This window comes from Myotis nattereri (assembly GCF_964212035.1).
Source record: "Myotis nattereri genome assembly, chromosome: 18".
In the NCBI taxonomy this organism is placed as follows: domain Eukaryota; kingdom Metazoa; phylum Chordata; class Mammalia; order Chiroptera; family Vespertilionidae; genus Myotis; species Myotis nattereri.
In genome coordinates, this window is record NC_138093.1 from 38,711,281 (window position 1) to 38,725,907 (window position 14,627).

General features: G+C 55.6%; 1 protein-coding gene across 3 annotated transcripts; it reads left to right on the forward strand.

The window, feature by feature from the left end:
* Window positions 1-910: 910 nt before the first annotated feature.
* SELE (selectin E) lies at window positions 911-13,599 on the forward strand. Of its 3 annotated transcripts, none has more exons than XM_081113105.1 (14): window positions 911-1,042; window positions 1,353-1,435; window positions 2,516-2,902; window positions 4,396-4,503; window positions 4,898-5,083; window positions 5,763-5,948; window positions 6,127-6,315; window positions 7,119-7,307; window positions 7,696-7,884; window positions 8,598-8,774; window positions 9,253-9,363; window positions 10,046-10,067; window positions 10,170-10,234; window positions 11,170-13,599. In XM_081113105.1, the coding sequence occupies exons 2-13, from the start codon at window positions 1,378-1,380 to the stop codon at window positions 10,216-10,218; spliced, it is 1,851 nt and encodes a 616-aa protein (XP_080969231.1). In that variant the 5' UTR covers window positions 911-1,042; window positions 1,353-1,377; the 3' UTR covers window positions 10,219-10,234; window positions 11,170-13,599. The 3 variants fall into 3 exon arrangements, with proteins under 3 accessions (XP_080969231.1, XP_080969230.1, XP_080969232.1); XM_081113104.1 differs by having other exon boundaries at window positions 11,178-13,599; XM_081113106.1 differs by lacking the exon at window positions 10,046-10,067 and having other exon boundaries at window positions 934-1,042; window positions 11,178-13,599.
* Window positions 13,600-14,627: the final 1,028 nt, after the last annotated feature.

The following is a 14,627-nucleotide window of genomic DNA, read 5'->3' on the forward strand; positions in this document are numbered from 1 at the left end:
GAAGGTAAAATCTGCGGTGTCTCAATGTCCTCATCTTTAAAATGGGGATAGTAAGAGTACCTATTTCATAGACTGCTGTGAAGATTAAATAGTCAGATAGATGAATGTGCAAAATACTCAGAATGGGGGCTGGCACATTTTGGAAATATTATTTCTAGTAATTTGGCTGTAATTATGCACAGAATCTGAGGATTATTGTGCAGCTTGTGACTCATTCCTCTGAAAGACAGTGTGCCTTAAAATGGGTTGACTTGAAAGGTGAGAAAGAGGGAAAACGTGGTTGGTAACCCATTACTGGCATTGCTACCACAATTACAGAGGAGCTGCTGCTAATCAGTAAAGCTTTTTTTTTTTTTTTAATCCTCACCTGAGAATATTTTTTCTACTGCTTTTTAGAGAGAGGGGAAGGGAGGGAGGGGGAGAGAGAGAGAGAGAGAGAAAGAGAGAGAGAGAGACATTGATATGAGTCACATTGGTTGGTTGTCTCTCCAATGAGGTCTGACTGGTGCCAGTGATCGAACCTGAAACCCAGGTTCATGCCCTTGACTGGGAATCAAACCCTCAACCCTTCAGTGCATGGGCTGACATTCTAACTACTGAGCACACCAGCCAGGGCTGATTAGCAACATTTTAAAACCTTTTAAAGATGGAGATTTTACGTGATTAAAATGAAAGACCATGCATTTGTGTCATATTAATAGAATTCATGTAAAGTGGAAAGGTGTGTAACAAAGGAGGCTTGGTTGTGAGGGGCAGGGTTCCTGGTATCATTATAATCTTTAGCATCGCGGGTATTCCCGGGAAACTTCTGGGATGCTGCTGGGAATTCCTGCCCGCGGGTCTGGAGTGTTCTCCTGTGACTCACAGGAAGCCAGTGGCCTATAAAGGCTCGGGCAGAGCGGGCTCTGCTATTGTCGGCTGACTTGGCACCAGCACTGCAGGAGCAGCGGACGCAGCGGCACGGGGACTCAGAGGGGACGGGACACAGACGGGACGCACTGGGAATCAGAGTCGGACAGGGAAACAACCTCTCCGCAAACCCGTAAGTCTCTAACGAGCAGCCCTGGGCCATGCAACTGAGATGACCGCTATGAACAGATATGCAACAGCCTCCCGATGGGATCTTTCTACGTCCAGACAGGCAAAGGCTGGCTTTTCCCTGGGACCTCAAGGGTGCACATTTACAATTCCCATTTATTCATTCAGGCAAACCTCTTTTTCACAGAGACTGTGGCCCTGGAGCCCTTTACCTGAGGTCCTGGGAGGCTGCCGCAAACATCCCTGGAGAATGAGCGGAGGAACCGGCCGCCTGGGTTTCATTCTGTAATTCGTTTTGTGCCTTTTCTCCCCAGAAAAACACCTCAAGTCTGACCTTCGATGGGAAGAACTCTTGAAGCCATGACTGCCCGGCGGCTGCTCTCTGCTCTGGCCTTTGGTAAGCCGATGTCATCCGAGCAGCTCTCCCATCCTCCATCCGGGGCACCGGGGCCCTTTCGGACCGATGATGCTTCCTGGTGGGTGGGCACCCTGTGCACCTCAGGGCCGAGCAGCGTCCCGGCCTCCCACACCATGCGGCTTGCCCTGGACCAGGGCAGTTTACCTCTTTGCGCCTCGGTTTCCGTAAGTGCGAGGTGTTGACCATGCACAGCTAAGTCCCAGAGGCACGTGAGGGTCAGGGTCACGGCAGGCACAGCTCCCCGGCAGGCTGGTGGTGCCCGGCAACGCCTGCTCACTCTGACCACTGTCCCCTGCAGAGGGGTCCTATGGGCTGTGGTGGGAGCAGGCAAAGCAAGTGCAGAGTCAGTCACAGAAGAAAAGCGCAGGAAACGGAAGTGTCTCGTCCAAACCCCTTCTTACTTTGGAAAAGGCGAACGAGGTTCGAGTCACCCGGAAGCCCACTGTCGGCCTCCCTAAGAGGGTAAAAGGCCCGGTCACAGCCGTAGAGCTCCGCTGGCAGGAGACAGGGCAGAGCAAGCCTTAGGGACGGAAAGCGGAATGCTGGTCGCCAGGCTGGGGCAGGGGGTGGGGGTCATAGGTCAATAGATTTGTGCAGTGATGGCGAACCTTTTGAGCTCGGCGTGTCAGCATTTTGAAAAACCCTAACTGAACTCTGGTGCCGTGTCACATATAGAAACTTTTTGATATTTGCAACCATAGTAAAACAAAGACTTATATTTTTGATATTTATTTTATATATGTAAATGCCATTTAACAAAGAAAAATCAACCCCAAAAATGAGTTCGCGTGTCACCTCTGACACGCGTGTCACAGGCTCGCCATCGCTGATTTAAAGTTTCAGTGTTCAGGATGGAAGAGTGTGGGGACGAGTGGCGGTGAGGCCTGCCCATATGACACTATTTAATGCCCCTGAACGGTGCACTTACCACGTGAGGGTGGCAAACTGTACCTTCCCTCAGTGAAAGGGGGAAGAAGAACAGTGGGGAGGGGAGGAAGGCAGCTCAGAGCCAGACCACGGCAGGACTAACGCTCTCCTTCCTTTCACGTTCCCGCTCAGCGCTCCTCCTGGTCAGACAGGGCGGAGCCTGGTCCTACAACGCCTCCGAGGACAACATGACCTTTGACGAGGCCAGCGCCTACTGTCAGCAGCACTACACCCACCTGGTGGCGATTCAGAACCAGGACGAGATTCAGTACCTGGACTCCATACTCAGCCACTCACGCTTTTACTACTGGATCGGGATCCGCAAGGTCGAAGGCCAGTGGGTCTGGATCGGCACCGGGAAGCCTCTGACGCAGGAGGCCGCGAACTGGGCCCCCGGGGAGCCGAACAACAAGCAGGCCAACGAGGACTGCGTGGAGATCTACATCAAGCGGGAGCGGGACCGCGGCAAGTGGAACGACGAGCTGTGCAGCAAGCGCAAGCGCGCCCTGTGCTACACAGGTGGGCACGGCAGGGAGGAGGTGCCCTGTGCTACACAGGTGGGCACGGTGGGGGGGGGAGGTGCCCTGTGCTACACAGGTGGGCATGGCTGGGGGGAGGTGCCCTGTGTTACACAGGTGGGCACGGTGGGGGGGGAGGTGCCCTGTGCTACACAGGTGGGCACGGCGGGGGAGGAGGTGCCCTGTGCTACACAGGTGGGCACGGCAGGGAGGAGGTGCCCTGTGCTACACAGGTGGGCATGGCTGGGGGGAGGTGCCCTGTGTTACACAGGTGGGCATGGCAGGGAGGAGGTGCCCTGTGCTACACAGGTGTGCATGGCTGGGGGGAGGCGCCCTGTGCTACACAGGTGGGCATGGCTGGGGGGAGGTGCCCTGTGTTACACAGGTGGGCATGGCAGGGAGGAGGTGCCCTGTGCTACACAGGTGGGCATGGCTGGGGGGAGGCGCCCTGTGCTACACAGGTGGGCATGGCAGGGAGGAGGTGCCCTGTGCTACACAGGTGGGCATGGCAGGGAGGAGGTGCCCTGTGCTACACAGGTGGGCATGGCAGGGAGGAGGTGCCCTGTGCTACACAGGTGGGCACGGCAGGGAGGAGGTGCCCTGTGCTACACAGGTGGGCATGGCAGGGAGGAGGTGCCCTGTGCTACACAGGTGGGCATGGCTGGGGGGAGGCGCCCTGTGCTACACAGGTGGGCATGGCAGGGAGGAGGTGCCCTGTGCTACACAGGTGGGCACAGTGGGAGGGAGGCGCCCTGTGCTACACAGGTGGGCACGGTGGGGGGGAGGCGCCCTGTGCTACACAGGTGGGCACGGTGGGGGGGAGGCGCCCTGTGCTACACAGGTGGGCACGGCATGGCGGTGGGGGCGGGGGTGAGGCCTCACCACAAACTGCTGGCACTAGGCAAACACTGATCTCTATGTGATTTAAAAAAATATATTTTTATTGATTTCAAAGAGGAAGGGAGAGGGAGAGAGAGATAGAAACATCAATGATGAGAGAGAATCATCGATCGGCTGCCTCCTCCTGGGGACTGAGCCCGCTCTATCCACTGAGCCAAACCGGCTAGGGCGATGATTTTATGTTCTAAAAGATCTGGTGTTAGCGTGTGCTGCTTGAGAAAGGATCTCTTTGCTTCTTTGGGCGAATGTAGGCAAGAACCCATGTGTGCATGTGTCCATAGCTGCGTGCCTAGGTCTGTACGTGTGTAGGGTGTGTATGCACACGCACAGGGCATGTTTTGGCTCCTTGTTTACCGGTGGCAGGGGAGCCATCTTTCGAATTTGTGATTCAGTGAGTTTCCTAGTCTTGGTGCCAGGGGCCTGACTCCCGTGTGCTGGCACCAAGGGTTCAGCCTCGAGCCTGGAGCTCAGCTCTGGCACTCTGGGAAGGCGCCTCAGTCAGAACGTCGGGCACTAGTGTCATTGGTGACGTCTGTGGTGCTCACTGTTGACCCTCCAAGGCTCACGCTCCTTGCCATGCCTGTGTGCCCGCAGCTGCCTGCACCCCGACGTCCTGCAGCGGCCATGGCGACTGCGTGGAGACCATCAACAACTACACTTGCCAGTGCCACCCCGGCTTCCGCGGCCTCCAGTGCGAGCAGGGTGAGTCGGATGCCACCTGTCCCTCCCTGAGACAGCAGTGTCGGCCGAGCTCGCTGGCTTGGAGCCGGGTCTGCAGGCCTCCGCTTCCCGGGGGGTGTGGTGCCCAGGGTCGGTGGGCAAGGGCTGAGCCTGTGAAGCTGGACCCTCCAGGTTCAAACCCCAGATTGCCCATGTATCTGGCACCATGGCCGGGACTTGCGCTCTGAGGCCCAGCTGCCTCGCTGCAAGATGAGCGTGAGAATAGACCTTCTCAGGGCTTGTGGCTGGGATTCTGTGACCCGAGGCAGACAGGCCGTTTTCAGGAAACCTGTAACCCACAGGGGCGGCAGTTCCCGGGGTCCCTCCTCCCACAGGAGCTGAGAGAGGGCAGCACTGACTCGGTTTCCCTTCCCAGTGGTGACCTGCCCGGCCCAGCGCGCCCCTGAGCACGGACGCCTGGACTGCACCCAGCCCTGGGGGAGCTTCAGCTACAACGCCTCCTGCACCCTGAGCTGCGAGGAGGGCTACCGGCCCAGCAGCCCCCAGGCCGCCCGCTGCACCGCCTCCGGGGAGTGGAGCGCGCCCCTGCCAGGCTGCGAGGGTGAGTCTCCGAAGCACCCCTGCCGGCCTCAGCTTTTTATCCAACTTGGAACGTTTTCAAGCTCTCGGGAAAGTTCTTCTTGTCGCTGTCTTTTAAGAAAGCTTGTTTCTCAGCCCGTGTCTATGGCCGGGGTGGCGCCCGCTTGGTGGGAGAGAGGCTTTTTCTACGTGTGAAAGGGGTGTCCCTGCGGCCCTGGTAACTTGCATGCCAGGGCACACGCTCCAGGCCTCAGGGGCTCCCGCCTTCGCTCCCTGTTGGACGTCAACAACAGACCCGCTCCCGGCTGTGCAGTCAGCCAGCCTCAGGGTCTCCTTCTCGCTTTATCTTCTCGGCCAGAGACCACGGCCCCTTCCTCGGGGACCATGGGGTTAAAGTGAACGCGTGTCTAGTCTGTCACTCCTGTTTCCACCACCACCGGCTGGCTCCCGACCGAGGGTCCTGAAAACCCGCCCAGGGGCCCGCGGAGAGATCGGACCGTAGATCAGAGACACTGGGCCCAGAGTAACACTCAGAAAAGAGGGCAGTCGCCCCCAGAGAAGGAAAGCCCCGTGGGGGTGCCGCCCCCAGGAGTTCCGGGGCCTTGGACGCCCTTGAAGGCAGCCCCTTGCTCCGTCCTAGACGCAAACCGAGCAGGAAGCGCGGCTTCTCCTCTAACGCTCATGTGCCTTCCCACCCGCAGTGGTCGAGTGCCCCGAGGTGGCGCGTCCCGCCCACGGGTCCGTGGACTGTTCCCGGGGCCCCGGCGCCTTCCCGTGGAACACGAGCTGCGCTTTCCGCTGCGAGGAAGGCTTCGCGCTCCTGGGGGCCCCGCGCCTCCGGTGCTCCGCGTCCGGGCACTGGGACCACGAGGAGCCCACGTGCACAGGTAGGCAGCCCTGGTCCGTGGGTCGGTGGGTCGGTGGGTCCGTGGGTCGGTGGGTCGGTGGGTCCGTGGGTCGGTGGGTCAGTCGGTCGGTCGGGATTCGCGGCTCAGACGCGTTTCCTGCACCCGTGCCGGGTGCGGCTCAGCCAGCCCTGCTCACTGCCCGCTCCCCGTGTTACAGCCGTGACCTGCGGCGCCCCGGACCCCCCTGCGCACGGCTCCGTGAACTGCAGCCTCTCCCCGGCCGGGGAGCTCGCCTTCGGGTCCTCCTGCAGCTTCGCCTGCGAGGCGGGCTTCCTGCTGCGGGGCCCCGCCCGCGTGGAGTGCACAGCGCAGGGGCACTGGGCGCAGCCCGCCCCGCTCTGTGAAGGTGAGCCCGGCCTCCTTGGGCAGCCGCAGCCTGGGGGGTGGGGAGTGTGTGTGTGTGTGTGTGGGGGGGGGGGAGTCTGAAGAGACTGGAAGTCAGGCTCAGGCTCGGGGCAGCAGGCTCAGCTCCTGGCAGAACCAGCGCAGCCAGCGAGAGCGGGCGCTGGGCCGGCTCCCCAATGTGCTGCTGGCGGAGCCTGGGCCGCCGGGGTGGGAGAGGCAGGGTCTCACTCTGAGGTTTCACATTTAACACGGGGGACCACAGAGCTCCCCGATGCTAGATAACCCGTCTTCCCTTCCTCCTGGAGGTGTCAGGGCCAGCAGGGGGAGGGGCGCCCGCTGTCACAGGCCTCAGCAGCAGCATTTAGTCCACACGGCGAGAGGAGGACATTGAAAACTGGCAGGTTCCACTCCCAGGTGCTGCTGTCCTCGTAGCCACACACGGCACCGAGCCCTGTCCAGGGACAAACAGCCATGGGCCGCACCCAACTGCACAGCAGACCAACTGCGTGGCTGCCTCCGACTTCCCTTCCCTGGGCACCCCCTATAGGCTCCAGACCCCCAGCTGCACTCTGACCACGCAAACCTCTCCTGGCCCTGCCCCGCTCTTTCTCATGTCAGAGGAGCACCAAGGGCCCATCCTGTTAGGGGCCGCCCGCCCTTGGTTAGGGCCATGGCCGGCTTTCCCGGGGTAACCAAGAGTTTGAGCCCCGAGCGCGTCCTTGTCCGAGGTGCACTGGGTCCACTCAGCCATGCGGGCCCCTCCTGTCCCGCCAGCGTGTCCTGACCACCGCGTTGGTGTTTCAGCTTCCCAGTGCAAAGCCCCATCCAGGCCCGAGAGGGGCCACGTGAGCTGTGCCCCCAGCGCTTCCGGGAGCTTCCAGCCCGGCGCCAGCTGTGCGTTCTCCTGCGAGCCGGGCTTCGAGCTGGCAGGACCCGAGAGGCTCCAGTGCGGCCCCACAGGGCAGTGGGACAGCGGGGAGCCCACTTGTGAAGGTACGGTTTTGTTTTTGTTTTCTTTTAAGATTGAAAAAAATATTGAAACCCTAATCGGTTTGGCCTGCAGACCAAAGGGTCTCGGGTTCGATTCCGATCAAGGGCATGTACTTGGGATGCAGGCTCCTCCCAGGCCCGGGCCCTGGTCAGGGCTCGTGCAGGAGGCAACCAAGCGATGTGTCTCCCTCCCATCGATGTTTCTCTCTGTCTTTCCCTCTCTCTTCCACTCTCCCTAAAAGTCAATGGGAAAATATCCTCGGGTGAGGATTAACCAAAGGAAAATTTAAACGATGTATTTATATATAGAAGAGCCAGGGAGTCGGGGACTTGGAGACATCCGTGGCTGCCTGAGACAAGCGAACCTCTCATGTGCTTGCTCCCCTTCCAGCTGTGAGATGTGGCCCTGTGCCCCGGCCCCAGAGCGGCTGGGTGCGGTGCCGCCACGGCCCTGCCGGGGAGCTCACCCCCAGCTCCTCCTGCACCTTCGGCTGCGAGGACGGCTTCCAACTTCACGGGGCAGCTCGCCTGGAGTGCACGGCTCAGGGACAGTGGACACAGGAGGCCCCCTCCTGCCAAGGTCAGACTGAAGTCAGACTCGCAGGAGTAGATGTGGGTCAGTCCTCACACGTTGCCCCCAGGGACTGGAGCCTCATTTAAAGTGGTGCCTTGCTCTAGCCAGTTTGGCTCAGTGGATAGAGCATCGGGTTGCAAGCTCGATCCCCAGTGGGGGGCGTGCAGGAGGCAGCCAATTAATGATTCACTCTCATCATTGATGTTTCTATCTCTCTTTCCCTCTCCCTCCCTCTCCAAAATCAGTCCTATCTAAGAAAGAGGGGATATGCTAATTGACCATCACGCCCTCACAAGATGGCAGTGCCCAGTCCCCTCAGCCCTGCCTCATCCAGCCTCAGTCCCTCCGCCCCTTCAGCCCCGCAGGGGAAGGCAGTTGGGGAAGATCATGCCAGCAGGGGAGCAGTTAGGGGGCGATCAGGCAGGCAGGCAGAGTGGTTAGGAGCCAGCAGTCCTGGATTGTGAGAGGGATGTCCGACTGCTGGTTTAGGCCCACAGTTGGACATCCCCCAAGGGGTCCCAGATTGGAGAGGGTGCAGGCTGGGCTGAGGGACACCCCATGCCCCCTGCATGAATTTCGTGCTCCGGGCCTCTAGTAAAATATAAATTAAAAAAAAATGATGCCATGTCCATAAGTCATGCTTGTGCACTGCCTGTCCAGCCAGGGTTAGGAGCTTCCAGGGGATTTTCCTTAACCTCTGCCCGGTCCTTCTCCTGCAGTGGTGCGATGCTCACACCCGGCAGTGCCCGGCAAGGTGGCCGTGAGCTGCGATGGGGAGCTCGTGTTCGGCGCTGAGTGCACCTTCGCGTGCCCCGAGGGATGGATGCTCAATGGCTCGGCGGCTCTGACGTGCGGTGCCGCAGGACACTGGTCCGGGATGCTGCCCACCTGCGAAGGTGAGGCACTTGTTGACGGAGGTTGGGGGGGCGAGAGTGAAGATGGGGGTTATCTGGCTAAAATAATGACGATCCATTACATCCAAACCGGAAAGGCCGAAGGGTTGGCCAGGTTACTAAGCTGTGAACATGCAATTTAATGGGAATATAGAGAAAACAGAAGAGGTGACATGTTGATAGAATGGGTGGAATATTGACCATCATAAAGGGAGAGCTGGGGGGGGGAGGGGGAGGGAAAATGAGAGAGAGAGAGAGAGAAGAGAGAGAGTCCGGGGTGCATTGTGTGCCGGGAAAGAGCGTGGCAATGAGTTGTGCCAGGCTGGGCAGACCTCCCAGGTCTTTAATGCAACGCCTCCTCCCACATACGAACCGCACGGCTCCTCTGCTCTGTGTCCTGTAATGTGTGTACAAAGCAAAGGGCATGGGGTAGGACTTTCAAGTCAATTCCTCTCGTGACGGCTCTTCCCTGTGTCCGCAGTCCCCACCCCGTCCAGCCTGCCCCTGGCCATCGGGCTCTCCGCTGCCGGGACCTCCCTCCTGACGTCGGCGTCGTTCCTCCTCTGGCTCCTGAAGCGCCTTCGGAAGAAAGGTGAGGGCCTGTGCACGCACCCCAACCCTGCACCACGCTCTCCACGCGCGACATCAGTAGTCAGCGGCAGTTACGTGGAGCAGCAGTCTTAGGGGAAGAGTTCACAGCACCCAAGTGGGAAGTTTTAGGAAATGTGTGTCAGTTGCACTCACATTGCACGACCATGGGCAGCACCACACGTGCTGGGTTCAGTGGCCTCTGAGGCCGTGCAGAGGCCGCCAGGGCCCGTGCTCCCAGGAAAATGGGCAAAATGTCTCTGAAAATGTGTTTGGGGAACAGGCTTCCGTGGTGGAATAAATCGGAGGGGATGCGCGGAGCATCCAGCCACACTTGTGGTTTGTTTGGCCTATGGAGTATTGAAAACTTTTTTGAATTAAGTTCTGATTACAAAAAAAGGAAATTTCCTTTCCCATGACCGGATTCGGGACTGGTCATGAAAAAGCGGACCCTACCTCTGGCAAGCCGAGCTTGTGGCTGCGGCTTGTGTGGGGGAAGCTAGGCCCCCCTGTGAGGTCCGCTTGCACGCCGCCCTGCTTGCCGCCAAGCTGTGCTTGCGCTCTGATGACATGGGGCCCCCAAAGGCATTGCGTGTGCCACCCCTGAGGGTGAATCAGACTGTTTCTGGACTCGATATGTCCTTCGAAGTCACTGAGTCCAAATTACGGTTGTCTTTTTCTTGCAGCAAAGAAGTTTGTTCCCGCCAGGTAAGTTGCGCTCTGCACCCCGCGTGCCACGGAGCACCTGCACGTCTTTCTCTCTTCCTGCCGAGAGCGGTGTCTCACCCAGTGTTCTTGTGTGTTCTGCAGCAGCAGCCACAGCCCTCCATCAGATGGATCCTACCAGACGTTGATTTAAGTCTTAAAGCAGCCAGGTAGGCACTGAAATCACACACGGTTTTGAGAGGAGACACCCTCTTTACATGTTCTGTTGTTCCTTGAGCCCCCCAAATCTGCCAGTTTCTAGAGTGGGGGTGAAGGGTCACCCCTTCAGGGGATTTTATGGACTGTGGTCTCATGTGTTTGTAGAAGGAGAGGAAAGGAACCAGGCTCTGGCCACATTGAGTCAGTTCATTTATGGAAGTTAATAATAATGATGATAATAGCTAATAATGATGATAATAGCTAACCTTTATATGCCACTTACTCTATGCTAGGAACTGTTCTGAGCTAGGAATTCTATGCGATGGGGCTATTCCTATATTTATTATTATATTGATGGAGAAAATGAGGCACAGAGAAGGTAAGTAACTTGCATAAAATCTCAAGGCTAGTAAGCGGTGTGGCCAGGATTCATACCCGGGCAGTTTGGTTATAGAATCGGTGGCCTTAACCACTCTGCTCTGTTTTCTGAGAATTTGAAAGGGTCAAGTCTCCTCCAAATGCTTTTTAAAAAATTAGTGCCTTTTGTGTGCAGTTTTAGGTTCTTAGGAAAAGTGAGCAGAAAGCACATGCTTCCAACATACCCTGACTCCCACCCCCCATTTCCTCTATTATTAACATCTTGTGTTAGTATATTTTGTTACCATTTGTGGGCTGACATTGTCACATTATTAACTAAAGTCCACAGTCTTCATTAGGGTTCAGTCTCGGTGTTGTATATTCTAGGGGTTTTGACAAATATATGACACAAATCCACCCTTACAGTCTCATACAGAATGGTTGCACTAAGCTAACGGAGTAGGATTTGCTGTTCATGTTTGCACTACCCCAGTGAGAGTGCATACAGTGAACAGAAGATGAATTCTGTTGTCACTCTTCTTATGCAGAATATTAAGTGTCCTGATGATCTGCACTCTTGTACCTGCAGGAACACAGGTAAAGGAAGGAATGTGAGCGATGCCCTGAGGACGGCAGAGAGCTCTCCTTGGATCTCAGACCTTTGTCACCTACTGCAGCTGGACTGCAGTGCCCCCAAGAACTTCAAAGGACCAAAGTCCCCCGGGCAAGGACAGCCTGCCAGCAAAATGACTCAATTTCCTTTGTCCTGTTCTAAGGATCTGGAAAGTGCTGGATACAGGGGGAAGGATATTCTCTTCCAGACAAAAGCAAAGAGCCCAAGGCTCTGGAGTCTCAGAACTCCTTTTCTAGCTCTCCCTCACTCCTGATGAAATCTGGGTGGAGAAACCCAGTATTTTGTGACATTATTTCTTTTGTCCTTCATCTCTCTATATAAAAGCCTAAGTGACTAAATGATCGGTTGACCAGTTGCTATCACGCACACTGACCTCCAGGGGGAAGACATTCAACACAGGAGCTGCCCCCTGGTGGTCAGTTGGCTCCCACAGCGGGAGCATCATCAGCTGACTGACCCAAACCAGTGGCCCACCATCCCAGTGGCAGCCACTTACCCCCTCAGTAGTCCTGCAGGTCCAATCTCCAGAGAACGGACCAGGCACTGATGGACTGGTGCCTCCAGTACGATCCCGATAGCGCCCCTGGCCTCCTGGAAGTCAGCTTTGGGCACCGTGGCCTCTTCCCCTCCCTATTTGCTTCGCAAGGAAGAAATTATATAAAAGTGGCCACCGGGTGGCTCCTGACAACCAGTGGGAACATCAGCAGAATGGATCCAGATGCTGGACCAGCAAGAGCATCCCGTCCCATGGCCCGCCTGGAGGGCTGATCACATCCCGGCCACCCACCTTGGGGAGGGCGCCCGATCAGGACTGACTGGGTGTGAGCCTGCAGCAGGTGCAGCGGGCCAGGATGAGCGGGAGCGGCAGCGGCAGGCAGGAGCAGCAGGCAGCGTTGGACTGCCGGTTTCAGCCCGATCCCCGCAGGCCACCCTGAGGGACCCCAGCCGTGCACGAATTGGTGCACCGGGACTCTAGTAGTGTTATAACTACTGGTTACAAAGTTGCTGTCATGGGCTGAATGAAAATTGTCAAAAGTTTAGAGGAAACAAATTGTACAAAGATAGTCTGTTACTGACATGAAAAAAGACAATAACCCACACCTGCGTGGAGATTACTAAACTAAGCCTGGACCACTTTGTTCCCTGTGGGACTCAGTGCTCCTTAAAATATTCTTAGAGGTAGTATTCTTCTGACTTGCATGGAGTATGTATTCCATGATTCTTAATTCAGCACTACAAGTGTTGTAGGCACTTTAACATATGTAAGTGTTAGGACTTTCCTAGATCACCACCTCTTTATTTATTAACAAATTCTAATGTTGCATCTGCAGTGGCTATATTTCAATAAAGGGCAAATCCTATCCCCTGACAATGTACAATGGTAACCAGTGTACATTGTTAAGTTGTTTCCTACAGTTGCCTTTAAAAAATGGAGTAGTACCGGGTGAGTAAAAGCTAAGCGGCAGACGCTGTGCACGGTCAGTTAATTTTTCAGAAACTTGTGGTTTCCATGATGGAAAACTTCCAGGAGGCCACATGTTCTGATTTGGTAAAAGCATACATGCAGATGAATGAAGGGACACTTTCGTGAATGTCTTTGTTGAAAAAGCACCCACCTGTAGGAATAAGGATGTGCTTTGCATCCCCGAAAAGATGTTTGTCGGATGTGATGTGTCAGCATATAGTTCTTGACGAGTGCAAGGCCCTAAGTCCACGATAGGACCCCGCCCGTGTCCTGGGTTCACCCAGCGGGTTTTCACAAAGTGAAGATGCCGAGTAATTATTTCCCAGTTGTTTTCTTGTGTGTTAGGCTGTTCTTAAAGGGAGGGAAGCCTGGATGAGCAAGTATTTGTGTTCGTGTAGACAGCAGCTTAAAACTCCGAAGGAGTCCAGTTATTGATCGCTGGCCCTGAGAAGTGCTGTCAGTGACTGCAAGGCTGCCTCAGCCTCACAGGTGTGAGGGTCAAAGCTCCCTCACACCCCCGTCGCCTCTGCATGTGCCGAGGAAGGCACGCTCAGAGGCGCTTTGGCGCTTTGGCCCAGGCAAAGCCAGAAGTAAGAGGAGAGGCGACAGGAGTCAGGACGGCAGGGGTTTTGAGGGCCAAGGACTCTGGGAAATAAGAGAAAGAGGATGCGTGTGAAATGTGCGATCAGACTACATAGGAAATGAAGGACCATTGTGTCTGAAACTGTTCCAATGTAAATGTGCATGTTATTGAGTTGGAAATAGCTGTGTGAGATGTGTGTCTGTGTTTTATAAAGTATCTTAAATTATGATTTAAAATATTTTGCAATTTTTAAAGTATGTATTTATTTAAACTTATGTCATACTTGTTGTACTTGACGTGGCACTATACAGTTTGGTAATAAACATGTTTATGTGTGTCTCTGTGCACGGCCTCTTTCTTAGCAATTCTGTGCTATTTGGGTAAAACACACCATAAAATGCGCCCTTTTAAGTGTACAATCCCATAGTTTTTGTATATTCACAAGATCCTGCAGCCATCCCCACATGTAACTCCAGAGCACACGTATCTCCCCCAAAAGAAACCCAGTACCCACCAGTAGTCACCCTCCCTCCCCGCTCCCCGCACCCCAGTCCCTGTGAACAGGAACCAGTTTTGCCTCCATGGACTTGCCTGCTCCGGGCATTTCACGTAAGTGGAATCGTGTGGCCTTGTGTCTGGCGTCTTTCACTCAGGATAACGCATTCAAGGCTAATCCACTTCGTAGCATGTGTGGGACTTCATTCCTTTTTTATGGCTGAGGAATCCCCTATTGTATGGCCATGCCACGCTTTCTCTCCCCATCCGCCAGCTGGTGAGCATCTGGGTTGCTGCTGTACTTTGGCTGCTGTGAACGATGCTGTTATGAACGTCTGGTACACGTTTTTGAGTAGACTTATGTTTTCAGTTCTCTCGGGCGTGCAATTGCCGGGCCACATGGTAACTCCATGCTTCATTTTTTGAGGAGCAGCCAAACTGTTTTGTAAGAGGGCCGCACCCTTTTACCTGCCTCCCGCAGTGCACGAGGGCTCCAGTTTCTCCACACCCGTCCAATACTGGCTACTATTGTCTGTCTTCTTGGCTATCACTGCACTCATGGGCCCCTGCACCCATACTGCACAGTTGTCTGAAAAATATGAATGCTCTAGAAAAGGTAAGAGAGGTCAGTGGAACAAAGTCCTTATCCTGGAGGCTTTGTCTCATGCCCGTCTCCGATCTCAAGTTGCTCAAGTTAAACAATTCACCTTCATTTACTCTGCAGACTTGTTTTCCTCCAGGCCCAGGGACAGCCTAGTTTCTCTGCTCCCCCTTCTCCCCCAAAAGGTGTCTCCTGTCTTCTGAAAGGTGTCACCCCACAAGGCCTGGTGTGTGCCAAGCGGAACACCTCCTTGTTATCAAAGACTCAAA

Coding starts and splice junctions, on each gene's coding strand:
- SELE (XM_081113105.1), top strand. CDS start 1,378: ATGGGAAGAACTCTTGAAGCCATGACTGCCCGGCGGCTGCTCTCTGCT. Junction 4,504..4,897: donor CGGCCTCCAGTGCGAGCAGG/GTGAGTCGGATG, acceptor TTCCCTTCCCAG/TGGTGACCTGCCCGGCCCAG. Junction 6,316..7,118: donor GCCCGCCCCGCTCTGTGAAG/GTGAGCCCGGCC, acceptor TTGGTGTTTCAG/CTTCCCAGTGCAAAGCCCCA.